The following is an 18,141-nucleotide window of genomic DNA, read 5'->3' on the forward strand; positions in this document are numbered from 1 at the left end:
GCAATGGGTGGAAACTAATCAAGGAGCGAAGCAACCTAGAATTAAGGAGAAATTTCCTGATAGTTAAAACAATTAATCAGCGGAACAGCTTGCCTCCAGAATGCTCCAACACTGAAAGTTTTTAAGAAGATGTTGGATAATTATTGCTCTGAAGTACTGTAGGATTTCCTGCCCAAGCAGGGGGTTGGACTAGAAGACCTCCAAAGTCCCTTCCAACTCTGTTGTTGTTGTTGTTGTAAAAAAGTATTTAGATGCCTGTTATGTATATATTTAGAACAATCAGTTAGTATAACATAGAATAACAGAATTGAAAAGGATCTTGGAGATCATCTACCACGTAGGCAATATATATTTTTTTTTAAATGACTTTGATGAAACAAGGCAAATATTGAACATATTTGAACTTAGGTGTTGGAGGACTTGTCTGAGTATACTATGGATAACCAAGAAAATAAATAAATGAATCATATAACATATCAACTCAGAGTTTTCTCACTTGAGGCACAATGACCAGGATCAAATTATCATATTTTCACACATTATTAGCAATAGCACTTAGACTTATATACCGCTTTACAGCCCTCTCTAATTGGTTTACAGAATCAGCATATTGCTCCCAACAATCTGGGTCCTCATTTTACCCATCTTGGAAGGATGGAAGGCTGAGTCAACCTTGAGCCTGGTGAGATTCAATCTATCAAAATGATGGCAGACGGTGATCAGCAGAAGTAGCTGCAGTACGGCACTCTAGCCATTGTGTCACCACAGCAAATCTATGCTTTGGAAAAGTCTGTAATGCTGGAAAAAGTAGAAGGAAAGAGAAGAAAAAAGATGATCTGCAAGGTGCATGGACTCAGTGGACACACTACATAGAAGACCAGAACAAGCAAGTTCAAGATAGATCCTCCTGGAGAAAATCAATGTGGTTGTTGAGTTAACACCAATTTGACTGTACATAATCAATTGGCTGGCAATGAGGTAAATATTGTTTTCAGCATACAACACTGTTTTCATACAAATATTTTCTTTAAAATGTTTAAAATATTCTCACATAATTTTACCTTTGAAAAATTACATTAACATTCACAAGCTCAGCAAGTAAAGTATTTTGCAGGCAAGATAGTTTACATTTAATTTTATAATATAAATAATATACTTAAACATTGGGAAAAGGAATCACAGTTCAAATGTCATGGGTATGAGGCCTTGCTGCCCATATTTTATAGTCACAGGCACTTGGTAATATTTTAAAACAGTAGCTATGATTTCTCTAAAAATAGGAAGAATTATCAAATGGCAAATTTAAGCTTTCAAATAACTTCCTTCTTTTCCCCACAATTTGAAAAACTGATGAGTGAAGAAAAACCCAACTCTAAAAGGCAGTAAAACATACTTTTACCGACAACAGCTGTTAAAATACAAAAAAACAACTGTTATGTCACATTTCTCCAGAAGTTTCCAGGATATAGAATATAGTTTAGCCGTACAATGTTATTTCCAAAGAATATGCCTAATAATAAATGCAAGATTAATGGTGCTTTATTCCACATATTATATTATTTAGTCCTTAGTGATTTGAATAATTTTCAAATATATATCAGATATATTTACTATTGTAAAGCTGTTGAATAAAAAAGTTAATTGCGTTAAGAGAAGCAAAAACTATTATGAAAATTAGAATCAATTGGACAAATTGACAATTGGACATCATAATAAAATTATGTAAGTTGTAGTCACACCTCAGAATTCGACATTTTCTAAAACTAAATGGCTTCTGTTGGTCAGAATTTATTTTTATTTTTAAATCAAGGTACTGTATTAGTGTTTGTTATAATGCCAAGTTTATACTTAACAATATTTTACAGATGGTACCTGCTGCGTTCAGGCTTCCCTCAGGTCCGCAACTTAAATTGGGCGGCGGCTGCAAGCTGATTGGTTGCAGCCGTTCTAACTCGACTATATAAAGAACAGTCATGAATTTGTCGTGCTTAGCATGAATTTGTCGTGCTAAGCAGACAGGCTATCACTTTCACTGCATTTATCTTGAGCTGAATAAACTTGTTAGCCTTTCAAACATGTCTGCCTCAGTTTGTATGTCTTCTAAGACATATCAGTACCTCAATTGTATGCTTTCTAAGTTCTGTTCAAGGTTACTTCCTTAACCATATCATGTTGCTCATGCTACTCTCTGTAGGAATATTGAGAGGCACACTTATAATTGTTCAATTAATAATATATAATCCTTACTGATATGGAGAAGATAAAACAGTGGCCATTCCTATTAATCATAGCACAGAGATCTATGCTAAGGAAGTGGACTAGCAATGGGTTGCTCCTGGTTTGGCCTGATTCTTTGAACCAGTAGCAGTAGCGGTGGGAGGCTCTGCCCACCCACTCAGGACACCTCTATGCATGTGCAGAAATGTGCGCCTGAGTGCGCGCACAAAACGGTAACAAAAGCATTTAGAACCCAATACTGTAGTGGACCCATAACACCAGCCTACCTCCAAAATTGCATAGCATTCCTGCCCCACTGTCCTCATGCATGAATATTTCTTGGACAAGCACTACAAAAACTGGAACTCAATCAGGTCTCATTCCACCTCCCACCGAAGGCTCGATATAAATTTAGTCTAACAGGTGATCAAAACTAAGAAAGGTCCATGTTTTTTATTGGCAATTTGAAATTATTGTTTAAAGCAAAATGTACAAAGAATGTTGAAATTAAACATGGAAAAATATTAAAATATCTACAGTCAGTAATCTAAAAAAATATTAATGGTAAACAACTCTAATTCAAAATGAGCATCACAGACTGGATCAAGGTTGAGCAACTAATATGTTTAAATTGCGGAATCATATGAGTATGTAAAAAAGAGGAAGACATTAGCACTGTTTAAACTACAATTCTGGGAACTGCATTGGAATATGTCGCCTGAGTCAGAAAATGCTCATACTCTATCCAAAGTACCAAATAAATTAATATGCTTTTTAAAAGAAGCATCTAACCCAAACAATTTGTAATGATTGAATATGCATATTCTCTGTGTGTGCATGCATAGCCATCAACCTAAATGGGATATGCTTGAAACATTAATAACTCACAGAATATAGAGTAGACTAATAAAAGTCTCCATTTCCACTTCATGTGGAAATAATTACCTCTGTCTGAACCTTCACCCTCTCACTCATGGATATAGTCAACAGCTGCCTTAAATTGTGATTCTTAGTTATCTAATAAAAGGGCCTTAATGCAGGAACCTTCATAGGTATAATACATTTCAGATGACAATCTTTACTTTTCTTTACTACTAGTGCCCATAAAAAAGCAAAATCTACCCTTCCCTAACTGGAAAGCAACAAAACTCTTTCAAAGGGCCGAAACAATAAAGAAAATTACTTATATAACATGTCAGGAGATAATGCAGAGGCAACCTACTGCTAGAGACCATTTAATTCTTGTTGTGTTTGACAAGAAACATCAACTAGTCGGACTTCATCAACAAATGAATAAATGTCACCCCTTAACAATAGGCTGGCATCTACCATTTTATTGGCAGACGCAGTCCTGAATTGGAGGGCAGAAGTGGAAATACAGTAGTGGAAAGGCAAAGAGCAGTACAGTAATGGAATTCCAGAATATATAGTGTCCATACAGGTAGTCCTCAACTTACAACAGTCCGTTTAGTTACAGACCGTTCAAAGTTACTACGGCACTGAAAAATAGTGACCATATTTATATATTTGTACACATAGTTTTGTATAGTACTCTGTTTCTCACTGTTGGTTATATAAATATGCAATATATTGACATAAATGTTAAAATATGGATGTCGACCCATTTGAAAATACAGTGGAACCCCGACATAAGAGCTGCTCTACTTAAGAGCAACTCGAGATAAGAGCTGGGAGGGGAGAGATATTTTTGTTCTACTTACAAGCCCAAATTCGAGATACAAGCGCCAAGGAGCTGTCTCCTGAAGCCAAACGCTAACTTCCGCGTTCGGCTTCAGGAGACAGCTGCGAAGCGGCGCGCGTGTTTTAAAAGGTTGCAGCCGGCCTGGGGGGCTCGGGGGGGTGCTTGCAGCTTTCTTTCTTGCTCTTTTTCTTTCTCTCTTTTACCTTGCCTTCCTCTATTTCTTCTTTTCTTTCTCCTTCCCACCTTCTTCCCTCCCTCCCTTCACTCATTCCTCTCTTACTCTCCCCTTTCATAAGTTTCCTTGCTTCCTTCCTCTGTTCCTGTCCCTTCCCCCTTTCTTTCTTTCTTTCTTTCTTTCTTTCTTTCTTTCTTTCTTTCTTGCTCTTTTTCTTTCTCTCTTTTACCTTCCCTTCCTCTATTTCTTCTTTTCTTTCTCCTTCCCACCTTCTTCCCTCCCTCCCTCCCTTCACTCATTCCTCTCTTACTCTCCCCTTTCATAAGTTTCCTTGCTTCCTTCCTCTGTTCCTGTCCCTTCCCTCTTTCCTTCCTTCCTTCCCACCCTCCGTCCATTCATTCACCCATTCCTCTCTTGATCGCTTAAAGCCGGTCCCTGGTGCAAAAAGGGTTGGGGACCTCTGTCCTACAGGATTGAGTGGCAGAGAAGTTGAACATATGTAAATTTAAAAGTTTAAGAAAGTTTACAAGTTAAGTGAAAGAAACTTCATTATTCATTTATATGTACATGTACATTTCTTCATTAAAAATATGTCTTTCTGCATAATTTAGACTAACTTTGTGAGTTTTTTGAGGGCTGGAACCAATTAAAATTATTTACATTAATTCCTATGGGGAAAAGTCGTTCGAGTCGTGCTCGACTTAAGAGCCCAGGTCCGGAACGAATTAAACTCGTATCTCGAGGTACCACTGTACCAAGATTTGTATTGGTATTAATGTCAGTTTGTATGTTATGTTTATGTCTCTTTTTTCTGTAATGTCTTTTTAAAATATATATTTCAATAAAAATTATTTTGAAAAAAGAAAAAAAGTGACCAATACCATTTCTCCCACTTAGGACCATTCCACCAGCAATGGTCATGTGATGGTCATGTGACTAAGCAACTGGCTCCTATTTATGACAGTTGCAGGGGGGTTACAAAAGATCCCCCTTTGCCACCTTGGGACAAGCAAAGTTAATGGAGAAGTCAGACTTACTTAACAAACTGGGTTACTGCCTTTAACACCCTGCAGCGATTCGCTTAATACCTGTGGCAAGAAAGGTGGTAAAATGGGGCAAAGGCTGATTTAACAAATGCCTCACTAGACCACAAAAAGCGGTTGGAATCGGGGACTACCTTGTATTCTTTATTTTATTTTGAAAGAAGGGAAAGTTCAGTCGGAACTATCAGGTAGAATAGAATAGAATAGAATAGAAATTCTTTATTGGCCAAGTGTGATTGTACACACAAGGAATGTGTCTTCGGTGCATATTCCCCCTCACGAGGCGGAGCAGTCAACACATCTATAGGGCGAAAACTCCGCCCTTCGCCCCGAGCGCTACCACTGAAGCCCTCAGGGAACTCGCGTGGGCCGCGCGAAGCCCAGAAGGCGGGCTTTCCCCTCCCCGCCTTCTCCTCTTCACTCGGGGCTGGCACTCGGGCCAGGGAGGAAGCGGCTCCGTGCCTGGGCTCGGGGGGGAATTTCTTATCGGCTCAGCCTCGGGGATTCCACCGACTATGGCAGTTCGGCGGAGCTGCTGGCTAGCGCTCCTTCTCGCCATTGTCGTACCTGAGGTGCAGGTAAGGCCGCGCGGAGGTGCGCGCGCGCGGGGGGGGGAGAGGGGGATTGCCTTGTCTTCCTCGCACCTCGTCGTTCGAGCTTCCCGCTGCCTTTGATTTCTACTCGGCGTCGTCCGTTTCGAAGGCTAAACCAAAGGCATGTACAGACCGCTTCGCTTTCTGCCGTCTCCTCTGTGCGTTTTGTAATGTTTAAAGAAAAGAAGGACCAGGGGAGACATGATACAATGTTCCAATATCTCAGAGTTTGCCACAAAGAAGAAGGAGTCAAACTATTCTCCAAAGCACCTGAGGGAAGAACAAGAAGCAAGGGTTGCAAGCCGAACAAGGAGAAAGCAACTTAGAACTAAGGAGAAATGTCCTGATAGTTAGAACAATTAATCGGTGGAACAGCTTGCCTCCAGAAGTTGTAAATGCTCCAACACTTGAAGTTTTAAAGACGTTGGATAGCCATCTGTTTAAAGTAGTGTAGGGTTTCCTGCCTAAGCAGGGGGCTGGATTAGAAGACCTCCAAGGTCCCTTCCAACCTTGTTGCTATTTTTATTGTGAGCTTGGGTCTTTCTTTCTTTCTTGGTTAAGATCAATTATGTGCTGTCAGGTGGTTTTAGACTAACATTGATTTTCTCCCTTCTGGGAACACCCCCCCCCCACAGCAGATTTGGAGGAGGGGGTGTCCTTTACATAGGCACCAAAGATGGGCTGTACCTGTATATGTACCTGTATATGATGGGCTTAACAGTGGGCTTAAGGGTTCATTTGCATTTCTGCATTCACTTGGAATTCCAAAGGTGCTTTTTTCAACAGGCAACTGGACTTTCTGGTTTTTCTTTGGAGACGTTTCACTTCTCAATCCCAGAAGCTCTGGATGAGAAGTGAAACATCTTCAAAGAAAACCCAGAAAGTCCATTTGCCTACTGAAAAAAGTACCTTGGGGACATCCATGCTCTGGAGGATTGAGACTCTCCATAGACATATTCACTTGGAATGGCCTCGCTGAATTGCTGTCTTGCTTTTTTTGTTGCATAGGTAGGGTGGAAGTGGAGAATTAATTGCATTTAATTCCTACTGACATTAATGGGGCTGAAAATAGTAATTTTAACTTTTCCCATTGATTCTGACTGATCTCAACTAACTTCATCTGCAGTCGGTTCACTGTTGGATCGTGTTAGTGCTGGTGTCCTACACAAATATTTTGTGAAATAAGCTCTACTGGATAGTTGCACACACTGTACTAAACTGTAATTTTGGCTTGGTCGTTTCAGCCTCCTGTGTGCAACCTTGCCACCCTATTGATTTGCCATCCATCATTTATATTTAAGCATGTGTACATGAAAGCAATTGATTATGGGTTATTTAAGAAACTGTAGTTCAGCAAAGTACGTGAAGCAAGACTAAGTTTAATGGAATTAATTTTAATGCTCAAATTGAGCTTTCTTCCAGTCATTGCAACCACAGATGAATAAATTAGAAGTGGGAGGGGGGGGAAATCATTTATTCTGGCTGGACTTCCTCCTTCTTCAGGTACACCCTATGTGCTGTAATCCACATGGAGACACAAATAGCATAAACCAATTAGCTGGCGGGAGGGGGGGGGATCAAGCATTGGAACTGAAATGAACAAAATAAGTACAGATTTATTCCAGCAAACCAAAAACCCTCTTCAGCAGGAACATATATTCTGCAAAGAGTAGCATAAGCTTCAGATAATTTTTTTAGAAAGGAATAATTCTTTTTATGGTTTTCAATTTCCTTCAACTCTTGTGTTAAAGTTTCATGCTAGTGTTTTTACTTCAGTACATTTTGAAGAACAAGCCATTCCTAGCCATCTTTATCAGAAAATGTACTTTATTTATTTATTCATTCATTCATTCATTCATTTATTTATTTATTTATTAGATTTGTATGCCGCCCCTCTCCGTAAACTCGGGGCGGCTCACAACAACAATAAAACAATTCAAGACAAAATCTAATAATTATATAAATCTTATTATTTATATTCAGTAACCAATTTGTTATTGTGCTTGTTTTGTCTTTGTAGTCAAGATCGTATAAAACAAGATCATATAAAACTTTCACCTTTTTTTCCTTAAAACCTGCTGGTTGGGGAATTCTGTGATTGGAAGTCCATCTTTTTTTTTTAATCTTTTTATTTATTTTCAAATTTTAGGAACAGATTTATTGTTCCAAACAACAATAAAAAATGACAAAGTGTCAAAGCAATCATTACACATTACATATAATAAATCATTTTGGATTCCCAGGTCATTGGATTCATAAGAAATGATGCAATTCCATAGGTCCTTATGAAGTATTCCCTTCCTTGTCAGAAATGAATATTCATGTATTTCTGCCAAGATACAAAATATAACATATGCTTGAATTGTAATCCTACCCTTTGAAGTAAACATATTATTTTTCCTTCCTTCATCGTCTGCTCTTTAAGTTATTTGGAAATCCATTTATCTTAAAGCTCATAAAACTTTATTATGGAAGATTACAGTATTGCAGAATATAGTTTGCATTTGCTGAAAAATAATGTACTAATGCGTACAAAGCACAACTATCTGCTTACTGTACTCATGTTTGTGTTTTTAAACCTTCACTGGGAACAGACTGTATAGTTCACCCAGTTGTGGTTTTTCACTCCTATCGGTCTTTAGGAACAGATTTCCAGCTGGAAACTTCTCTGGCGATGTGGCTTTCGCCACTTCCCTTGGGAAGCTAACCCTGTAAACTACTCTGTATTTAAACATTAAAATGTTTATGTGCGTGTGTGTGTGTGCGTGCCTGCCTAGTTTCATTCCCACTGAAGTTTGACGATTCTCAGCTACATCGCAATTTTCTTTTTTTTTAAAAAAAAGTAGGGTTTTAAAAAAAATGTTCAAGAAGTAGTTTGAGCAGCTTGGGGTTAAATGTGATAATCTGGAAGAAATTTTGAAGAAATCCATGTTGTTCTATAAAGGTCAAGTATATACATTATTGATTGCTTTTGTGCTTCTTAAGCGTGGTATAAGTCAACTCAGTATACAGTAGTACTATACTCCTTGTCTAGAATGTGCTATGAAACGGGAAGTAATTGTGTTGAATTTTACATTTCTTATTAGCAGCCACCTATCTGTAATATATCTTTAGTAGCATTTCTTATCATCTCGAGAGTCAATACTGGACCAATAAATATTGTTCTGGAAAGACTGTTTAATGTGAATGAAGCTGCATGTTTTTATTGCAGACATTTGCTTGCCAATCTAGCTAACATTGACAGTACAGTACTTTGATGATGTTTTAGTGATGTTTGGTAATGATAAGTCTACAACAGTAGTTGTCAACCTGGGGGTCAGGACCCCTTTGGGGGTCAAACGATTATTTCACAGGGGTCGCCTAAGACCATGGGAAAAGATAAATTTCCCATGGTATTAATGAACTAAAACTTCTATTCTGGTTCCTTGGAGCATATTTTTACAATCTGACCAATCAGGCAATTACAGTGGGAGTCTTCCTCTGACCTTCCTGCCAATCAGCTTAAAGCTCTGTTCGGTGAATTGGTGCTAGACTTATGGTTGGGAGTCACCACAACATGTGGAACTCTATTAAGAAATTGCAGCATTAGAAAGGTTGAGAACCACTGGCAAGAAGAAAAGAAATTTCAATGAATAACACCTTGGGACTCTTAAAAATCACTATAATTACTATTGTGTAATTACACTCTTTTCTATATATATTCAAAAGACAAAGTATGATTTGGAGCATCTGTAAATGTGTTGAGAACATTATAAACCCAAAACATTTTTTCTTGGAATTGTGTGCCACCAGCAGAGGGCATGTACTTGAGCCCAAGAGAAGATACAGCCACTTTAAATACATGTGTGACCAGATACATTCTGAGTTACATTTTGCCTTTTGAATCTGGATCTTTGTACATCTCTATTATTTTTATTCTTTGGGCTCCCCGCTTATGCCCAAAACCATCATCTTAAGTCCTATTGAGTCTTTGGAGAGGGGCGGAATACAAATCTAATAAATTATTATTATTATTGTTGTTGTTGTTGCTGCTGCTGCTGTTTTTGTTGTTTTGTTGTTTATTTTATTTTATCTATATAAGAACAGAAAGACATAATTCCATTATTTTTATTCTGTCTACATTGGTTCGTATCAGTATTATACTATAATCATGCTTTCCATTTTACCTTAACAATATTTATATTTAGTCTTTCCATATGCATAAAAATACAGATCTATATTTGTATGTATATTTGTATGTATATTTGTATGTATGTAATAATGATACAATGAATATTAATTTTAAAAATCGAAATAATAAGGAAAACAAAAAAATTGACAAAAGTAATTCATTAACTTGCAATGGGATTAATAGCAGTTTGAAAATGTTCTCCAGATTCAGAGTTCAATCAGGTACTAAATTATACAAGTATTCTGTAATTATTAAGTGAGGACTAACATTTAAAGCTAAAATTATAAATCTGACACTTTCCATATTAAGATTTAAGATTTATTAGATTTGTATGCCGCCCCTCTCCGAAGATTCGGGGCGGCTCACAACAATACAATACATAGAATACAAATCCAATAAAGTTAAAAAACGAGGTTTAAAACCCATAGATATTAAAAGCACTCATACTGCACAATCACACCATTCTCATATATTACAGTCAGGAAAAAAGGTGTGGAGGGGGGAAGAGATAGTTATTCCCCCCATGCCTGGTGACATAGGTAGGTCTTCAACATCTTGCGGAAGGCAGGAAGGGTAGGGGCAATTCGAATCTCTGGGGGGAGTTGATTCCAGAGGGCCGGGGCCGCCACAGAGAAGGCTCTTCCCCTGGGTCCCACCAAATGGCATTGTTTAGTCGACGGGACCCGGAGAAGGCCAACTCTGTGGGACCTGATTGGTCGCTGGGATTCGTGCGGCAGAAGGCGGTCCCGGAGGCATTCTGGTCCGATGCCATGTAGGGCTTTATATTATTATATATTATTTCTGAAACTGTTGATTGAATCTATTAATGTGCAATCAAAATGCACCTTTTACAATGGAGTACATTCTTTTGATAAAGCTTTGACATCCTCCCCCCCTCAAAAATATGCAATATAGAATGGAAAATCCACAATAGAACATCAACATTAATCTATGCGTCTTTATAATGACAGAAAAGGATTCTAGACTTTTAAATTCCACTCCCCATACTCTATTAATCAAGCCTTATAATTAAAGTATAGTTAGTAATGATATATTTAAGGTGCAGTACTGTAGACATAAATTGTTGCAGTTGAATTGTGCCAAATAGTGAAATTATGCAACAGCCGTTATAAAATTTATGAGAGAAAGAGTTAACAACGTGTAATTATGTCACTGAACACCGTAACATGTTCTCTTACACATTAGGTCCTAGACCAGTCAGTGTCAGTTATGTTGGCTTTACAATTAACTCAGACAAGAAATGACAACCAGAAAACTCTTCATGAATATGAAGAATAACTCCACATTATACTTTTTTGATTTCAAGGTCAAGGATGAAACATGAGGCCCAATATGCTTTTTTTTGTGTGCATTGAATTAAGAAGAGAGAATGACTGGAAACCCTCATCTTTATGTTCTTTCCATAAATCGTATTTTGGGCGTATTTTATTTTTGCATTATGCCTTTCCTCCGGATAATTAAGAAGGGAATGCATGAAGTAACATTTATTTCTTTTATTTGTTTGATGTTGGGCCCCCCAAATTTATGCCTTCCCGAAACGTCTTTGTATTAATCATTGCAGTTGTATGTGTTGTCAGCAATTCAAGTCACTACTTCCTCCCTGAGTCTTACTAAATTTTTGGATTCAACCACATCCTGACAAGAGGTTCCTCATTCTTTTTTTATAGATAGTGTGAAGAACAATATGGTTTTCATTCCATGTATTATAATTGTACTTTTGGAAAAAGGAAGGGAGAAACAATAAATTCATTTATAAGCCAGAGTCCATCAGGAATTGGGAAGCTTATAAATTCAATAAAATAAAATAAATAATTCAAAAAGGTATAAGTAATAGAAACATAGAAACATAGAAACATAGAAGACTGACGGCAGAAAAAGACCCCATGGTCCATCTAGTCTGCCCTTTTACTATTTCCTGTATTTTATCTTACAATGGATATATGTTTATCCCAGGCATGTTTAAATTCGGTTACTGTGGATTTACCAACCACGTCTGCTGGAAGTTTGTTCCAAGGATCTACTACTCTTTCAGTAAAATAATACTTTCTCATGTTGCCTTTGATCTTTCCCCCAACTAACTTCAGATTGTGTCCCCTTGTTCTTGTGTTCACTTTCCTGTTAAAAACACTTCCCTCCTGAACCCTATTTAACCCTTTAACATATTTAAATGTTTCGATCATGTCCCCCCTTTTTTTTAAAAAAATCCATAGTGCCAAACTGATGGTTCCAATAAAGCAAAGCATGTGAAGAAATATTTTGTATTAATAATAATTGCAGTACAGAATAATGCAAAGATAATGTTTTTTTTTCTGGACTGGCAATTTTTAAAATGTAGACTAGACCCCTGTCATAAACACAGTTTTAATGATGTAACAAATACATAATGTAACAGAACTGTGAAGGCTCTTGCTACTACTACTATTTTGGGTTACAGTCATGCGGAACAGATGGTTGCCCTTTTCCATCCAAGGTTTCCGGGGCTTCTCAATGCCTTTCCCCCTTCCTCTTCTTCACAGGGTGATCTGGAAGGTGCTAGAGGAATATGCAGAGGTTCTGCTCATTGCCCTGCACTGGCCCAGATACCCGTGTTTGCAGACCTGGTCAGTGTCTCGGTGGCCAGACTGTAGAGAATTCCAGACAACAGGATTGCTCTGAGTCAGATGTGTGTGCAGTGCAGCCAGCTGGGGAATTCTGGGAGTTGGAAGTCCATACTTCTTAAAGTTGCCAAGTTTGAAGACCTCTGTACTAGACCAAGATGGCTATCAGTCTGATGAGCTCATACAACTGAATGAAATATCAAACTGCTTATTTAATTATAAAATTAAACAATGGTACTGCTAACATTTTAACTAAATATTCCTTTAAAATCATTTGTACCTTTGCATCTACAACTTTCTACAAAATAATGTGAACTTGCAATTCAGAATAAATGTTACAGCTTCCTAACATCCACTACCCTCTTGTGCACAAGTGAGATTTATCTGTTCTGAAAGAAGCTACCCTAATAACCACTTATCATTAAGTAAATTATAGAGGCAGTGGAGTTTCTTAATAAGCAAGCATGGATAGGAGTTGTGTCTAAAAGTTAAAAGCTTGCTTATTAACAAATCCCTGTTCAATGAGTGGGCTTGTTCTTTAATCAAAAGCTGGATTCACATGGCACATTGAGTTATTATCTTTGCATTTGGCTTAGCAAAATATGTGAGCTCAGTTTGTAAACATTCTTAATTTTTTATGTGAATCATGATCAGTATGACATTTCACAAACTGGGTTTAAAAGAAATGAGATTATATAGTGATACCTCTACTTAAGAACTTAATTTGTTTTGTGACCAGGTTCTTAAGTAGAAAAGTTTGTAAGTAGAAGCAATTTTTCCTATAGGAATCAATGTAAAAGCAAATAATGTGTGCAAACCTATTAGGAAAGAAATAAAAGCTCGGAATTTGGGTAGGAGGAGGAGGAAGACAGTTGCTGCCGAAGGAAGAAGGTGAGGTGAGGTGAATAAAAAAAATGCAAAACTTTAAGGCTTTCTGAGACGGCGAGGAGGAGCACGCGCCTGCCATACACTTGCGCGAGGCTGCCTCCCATACACTGTGCCAGAGAGAGAAACCCGGGTGGGCAATAGGCGGGAACTTCCCGCTCCTTTGACCAAAAGGTGGCTGCTGCTGCTGCTGCTACCTGCTTCCTTTTTCATGCCATGCTGAAGGGCTCCCCTTCAAAGCTTGCTCGCTTTGTAGCCAGTGGCTTTCTTTCACTACAGTGACTCCTCAGTTTGGCTGAAGCCAAGTTGATCCGGCCGGGGCGAAGCACCCCCTTTTGCCTTTCCGTGTCCAGATACTCCAGGAGGCAACCTTGCGCCGAGTGTATGGGAGGCAGCGTGAGGGAGTCATCACAGCAAAGTGGTTTATTCCCTCTCCAAGCACCCAGAGAAAGGAAAATGCACCACTCTGGTCTGCCCAGAGTGAAGGGAGTGTTTATTTTCTCTGGGCACTGGCAGAGCTTTATTCCCTGTCCAAGTGCCCAGAGAAAGGAAAATGCTCCGTTCGCTCTGGACTGCCAAAGCTTCCTTAAGCACCACCGAAAGGCTCCTCTGGCAGCCCAGAAAAGCCCGAGATGGCCGGTATTAAAGGGGGAATGGCAGGAAACTGGCCGGGCCTTTGTGCTGCTCTCAAATTTCCTGGGAAATTTTTCTGGGCTTGGGGTCTTAAGTAGAAAATGGTTCTTAAGCACAAGCAAAAAAATCTTGAACAACCGGTTCATATCTAGAAATGTTCTTAAGTAGAGGCGTTCTTAAGTAGAGGTACCACTGTATTTGTTTCTTTAGCACTATAGAATTTAATCCTGTGCATTCATATAGTAGTTGAAATAGATTTATTCCACTAAAGACAGAAGTGTGTGCTTAATTTTCCTTTAAAAAATGGAACTTGAAACACTCATTTTTTAAACTTTTCAGTTAACTGCAGGTACTTAGATGATTTAAGGGGATTCAGTGGGTTAGCAATTAAAGATACTGAGCCTGTCAGCTGAAAAGCTGATGGCCCAGGCTTAAGACCTAAGCGCTGCCCCCTTTCCTGCCCATCTAACAGTTCGAAAGCATGCAAATGTGAGTAGGTAAATAGGCACCACTTCAGTGGAAAAGCAACAGTGTTCTGTGCATCTCGGCATATCAACTTCCTGGGTACATGAACATGGAATTGTTCTCAGACAACATTAGTTCCCTCAGCTAAGAAATGGAGATGAACACCATCCCTTACAGTCGGATATGACCAGTGATGGGCCCCACCTGATACAAATGGGATTGGCAATCCGTTAGTGTTTTTTGATGGTTTTCAGAGGCTGGCCCAGGCCATGCGCATGCCTGACGTATGTGTGCACCTCCGTGTGAGATTTTGCTTCTGCGCATGTGCCCAAAGTGATATCACATGTGAGGATGCTTATACAGGTGAGATTTCAACAATTTTTGCCCTCTTTTTGCTTTTATGCATGCACAGAAGCAAAAAATAGGGCAAAAATTGCCAAAATCTCACCCACATAAGTGTCTTCACACAAGATATCACATGAGCAAAAGCGAAATCTCTCACAGAGGCATGCGCACACAGATCAGGTGTGCGCGCGGCCAGCCCAGCCTCTGGAACCCATCGAAAAGCACTAACAGATCGCCCGTGCCGGCCTCAGAATCCCGTAGCGCAGTAATGGGCAGCCAAAATTTTTATTGCCACACTGTGGGTGTGGCTTATTTTGTGGGTGTGACTGTGTAGGAGTGGCTTGCCAGTTTTGTGACCAGGTGGGAGTGGCTTGAATGATCATCATCGTTCAAGTGAACTGTTAAGTCCTTGACTTACAATCTTACCAGTGTCGCTCACTGGGGTGACAATTTGCTTCGCGTTTCCCATGCTCTCCTTCCTGGGTCACCCACCCCCCGCCTCAGGCTGGGTAGTTAGGCGAACGGGTGCTGCCAGAAGCATAAATGCTGCCAGCACCGCTTCCACCCACACCTTCTGCTTGCACCTCAGGCAGGAGGTGGCTATGTGAGGCTGGAGGGGAGCCGAGCAGGAGAGAGGGAAGCTTGTCCGAGGCCAGGAAAGAGGAAAAAAGCATGGAGCGCAGATGTAGCAGCAGCAGGGGAAAAAAGGAGAGCCGAGAGGAGACCAGTAATCCAGGAAGTGACAGCCGCCGATCAGCGGGAGCTGCACACGCATCTTCATTTCCACCGGTGGAACTGTGTTCCACCCCGTCCTGGCTACTGCCCACCCCTGCCGTAGCGGTAGGAAAAAGTAAGTGGAGCCCTTTGCTGGATATGACTGAACAGGGGAAACCTTTACCTTGACCTTTTATTTAAATTACTTAATTATGAGTTTATCTATCTTTATTGGCTATTATAAGAAATTATCTCCTAGTGCATTGATTCCTTCACACTATAACCATTTTAAAGTTTTCACATTCTTCATTTTAAAAAAAAGAATAGTGTTTTTTTTAAAAAAATTGTTTTAGCCTGTTGCATTTCCTAACTGTATATTTGCTTTATGGGATGGAAATTTGTGATGTGGTTAAAAACTCTTCATTGGAAACTTGACATCATGAAAACCATTTCCTTCATGGTTTAAGAATTGTTTTGAATTATAGACCTGGAAGTGAATATGTGGAGTCTCTTTTAGGTCATATCTGAGAAAATGAAATGTTTTACTTAAATTAAGCCAGCTCCTGAGTCTTTAAGGGTTCATGAGCATATGGATTTTGGATAAAATAAACAAGACACAGCTTCTATGCTTAGGCAAATGGTTAATTACAATTAATAGTGATTAAAGTAGTGATAGTGAATTTAATTAACATTTTATGTTTCAGGTTCTTTTTCTTAATAGGCAATCCTTGCTAGTGTTACGTTTTTTCAGTCTTATTAAATGAATGTAACTCAAATGTAAGAAATATGAATGTAAAATTTATAGGCACGAAACATAATGAAAAAAGTGAAATTTTCTTTAATCTGTGATCTCACTTTACTATTATATCGTGAGAAGAAAGTTGATTAAGTTACTATCCTTTAAAATGTACATTTCAAGCAGACGCCCTAGTGACATGACTACAGTACATTTGTTCTTCTACTTTAAGTTAAATAAAAACTAAATTGGCTACAAAACCATTCTCAGAATTGAAGAAAGGTCCTTTAGTGATTCAATAAGCAATTAGAAGGGCAATACGACTGAGCTGCAACAATCCAAGTAGCAGCCAGATGAGATGGTAGGATAGAGTTATGGCCTCTACTAACACAGTCATCCAGACTTTACCTTTGCAGTTTTGTGTTTTTTAAAAAGTAAACTTAATCCATTGTTTTGTAGCCTTTGACTAGTATTGTATATATAAGTAGTCCTTGACCTATAACCACAAAAGAGCCACAAATTCTTGTTCCTAAGTGATACAAACAGTGTGCCGCAAGGGTCTATTCTGGGTCCTATTCTATTTAATATGTTTGTGAGTGACATAGGGGAAGGTTTGGTAGGGAAGGTTTGCCTATTTGCCGATGACTCTAAAGTGTGCAATAGGGTTGATATTCCTGGAGGCGTCTGTAATATGGTAAATGATTTAGCTTTACTAGATAAATGGTCAAAGCAATGGAAACTGCAGTTTAATGTTTCCAAATGTAAAATAATGCACTTGGGGAAAAGGAATCCTCAATATGACTATTGTATTGGCAGTTCTGTGTTAGCAAAAACTTCAGAAGAGAAGGATTTAGGGGTAGTGATTTCTGACAGTCTCAAAATGGGTGAACAGTGCAGTCAGGCGGTAGGGAAAGCAAGAAGGATGCTTGGCTGCATAGCTAGAGGTATAACAAGCAGGAAGAGGGAGATTATGATCCCGCTATATAGAGTGCTGGTGAGACCACATTTGGAATACAGTACTGTGTTTAGTTCTGGAGACCTCACCTACAAAAAGATATTGACAAAATTGAACGGGTCCAAAGACTGGCTACAAGAATGGTGGAAGGTCTTAAGCATAAAACATATCAGGAAAGACTTAATGAACTCAATCTGTATAGTCTGGAGGACAGAAGGAAAAGGGGGGACATGATCGAAACATTTAAATATGTTAAAGGGTTAAATAAGGTGCAGGAGGGAAGTGTTTTTAATAGGAAAGTGAACACAAGAACAAGGGGACACAATCTGAAGTTAGTTGGGGGAAAGATCAAAAGCAACGTGAGAAAATATTATTTTACTGAAAGAGTAGTAGATCCTTGGAACAAACTTCCAGCAGACGTGGTTGGTAAATCCACAGTAACTGAATTTAAACATGCCTGGGATAAACATATATCCATCCTAAGATAAAATACAGAAAATAGTATAAGGGCAGACTAGATGGACCATGAGGTCTTTTTCTGCCGTCAGTCTTCTATGTTTCTATGTTTCTATATATTGGTTAAGTGAATTTTGCCCTATTTTACGACCTTTCTTGTCACAGATGTTAAGTGAAATACTGTAGTTGTTAAGATAGTAACATGGTTGTTAAGTGAATCTGGCTTTACCATTGACTTTGCTTGTCAGAAAGTCACAAGTGTGTATTCGCAATCAAGATTTTAAATATTTGTATACATTTGAATTTTGATCGTGTGACCGGGGGGGATGCTGCAATGGTCATCAGTGTGAAAAAGTGTCACAAGTCACTTTTTTCAATGCCGTTGTAACTTCAAATGGTCACTAAATGATTAGTGCAAATAAACCAAGCATAA

The 18,141-nt window shown here is 38.8% G+C and overlaps 1 protein-coding gene across 3 annotated transcripts in view; it reads left to right on the plus strand.

The window, feature by feature from the left end:
• Nucleotides 1-5,550: 5,550 nt before the first annotated feature.
• The window catches only part of TNFRSF11A (TNF receptor superfamily member 11a), a 47,960-nt gene continuing 35,369 nt past the window's right edge, over nt 5,551-18,141 (plus strand). For all 3 annotated transcript variants that reach the window (XM_070747141.1, XM_070747142.1, XM_070747144.1), the window contains exon 1: nt 5,551-5,715. In XM_070747141.1, the coding sequence (XP_070603242.1) occupies nt 5,653-5,715 (63 nt within the window). In that variant the 5' untranslated portion in view covers nt 5,551-5,652. The remainder of the gene's footprint in view (nt 5,716-18,141) is intronic.

Source organism: Erythrolamprus reginae, chromosome 3 (genome assembly GCF_031021105.1).
Source record: "Erythrolamprus reginae isolate rEryReg1 chromosome 3, rEryReg1.hap1, whole genome shotgun sequence".
In the NCBI taxonomy this organism is placed as follows: Eukaryota; Metazoa; Chordata; class Lepidosauria; order Squamata; family Dipsadidae; genus Erythrolamprus; species Erythrolamprus reginae.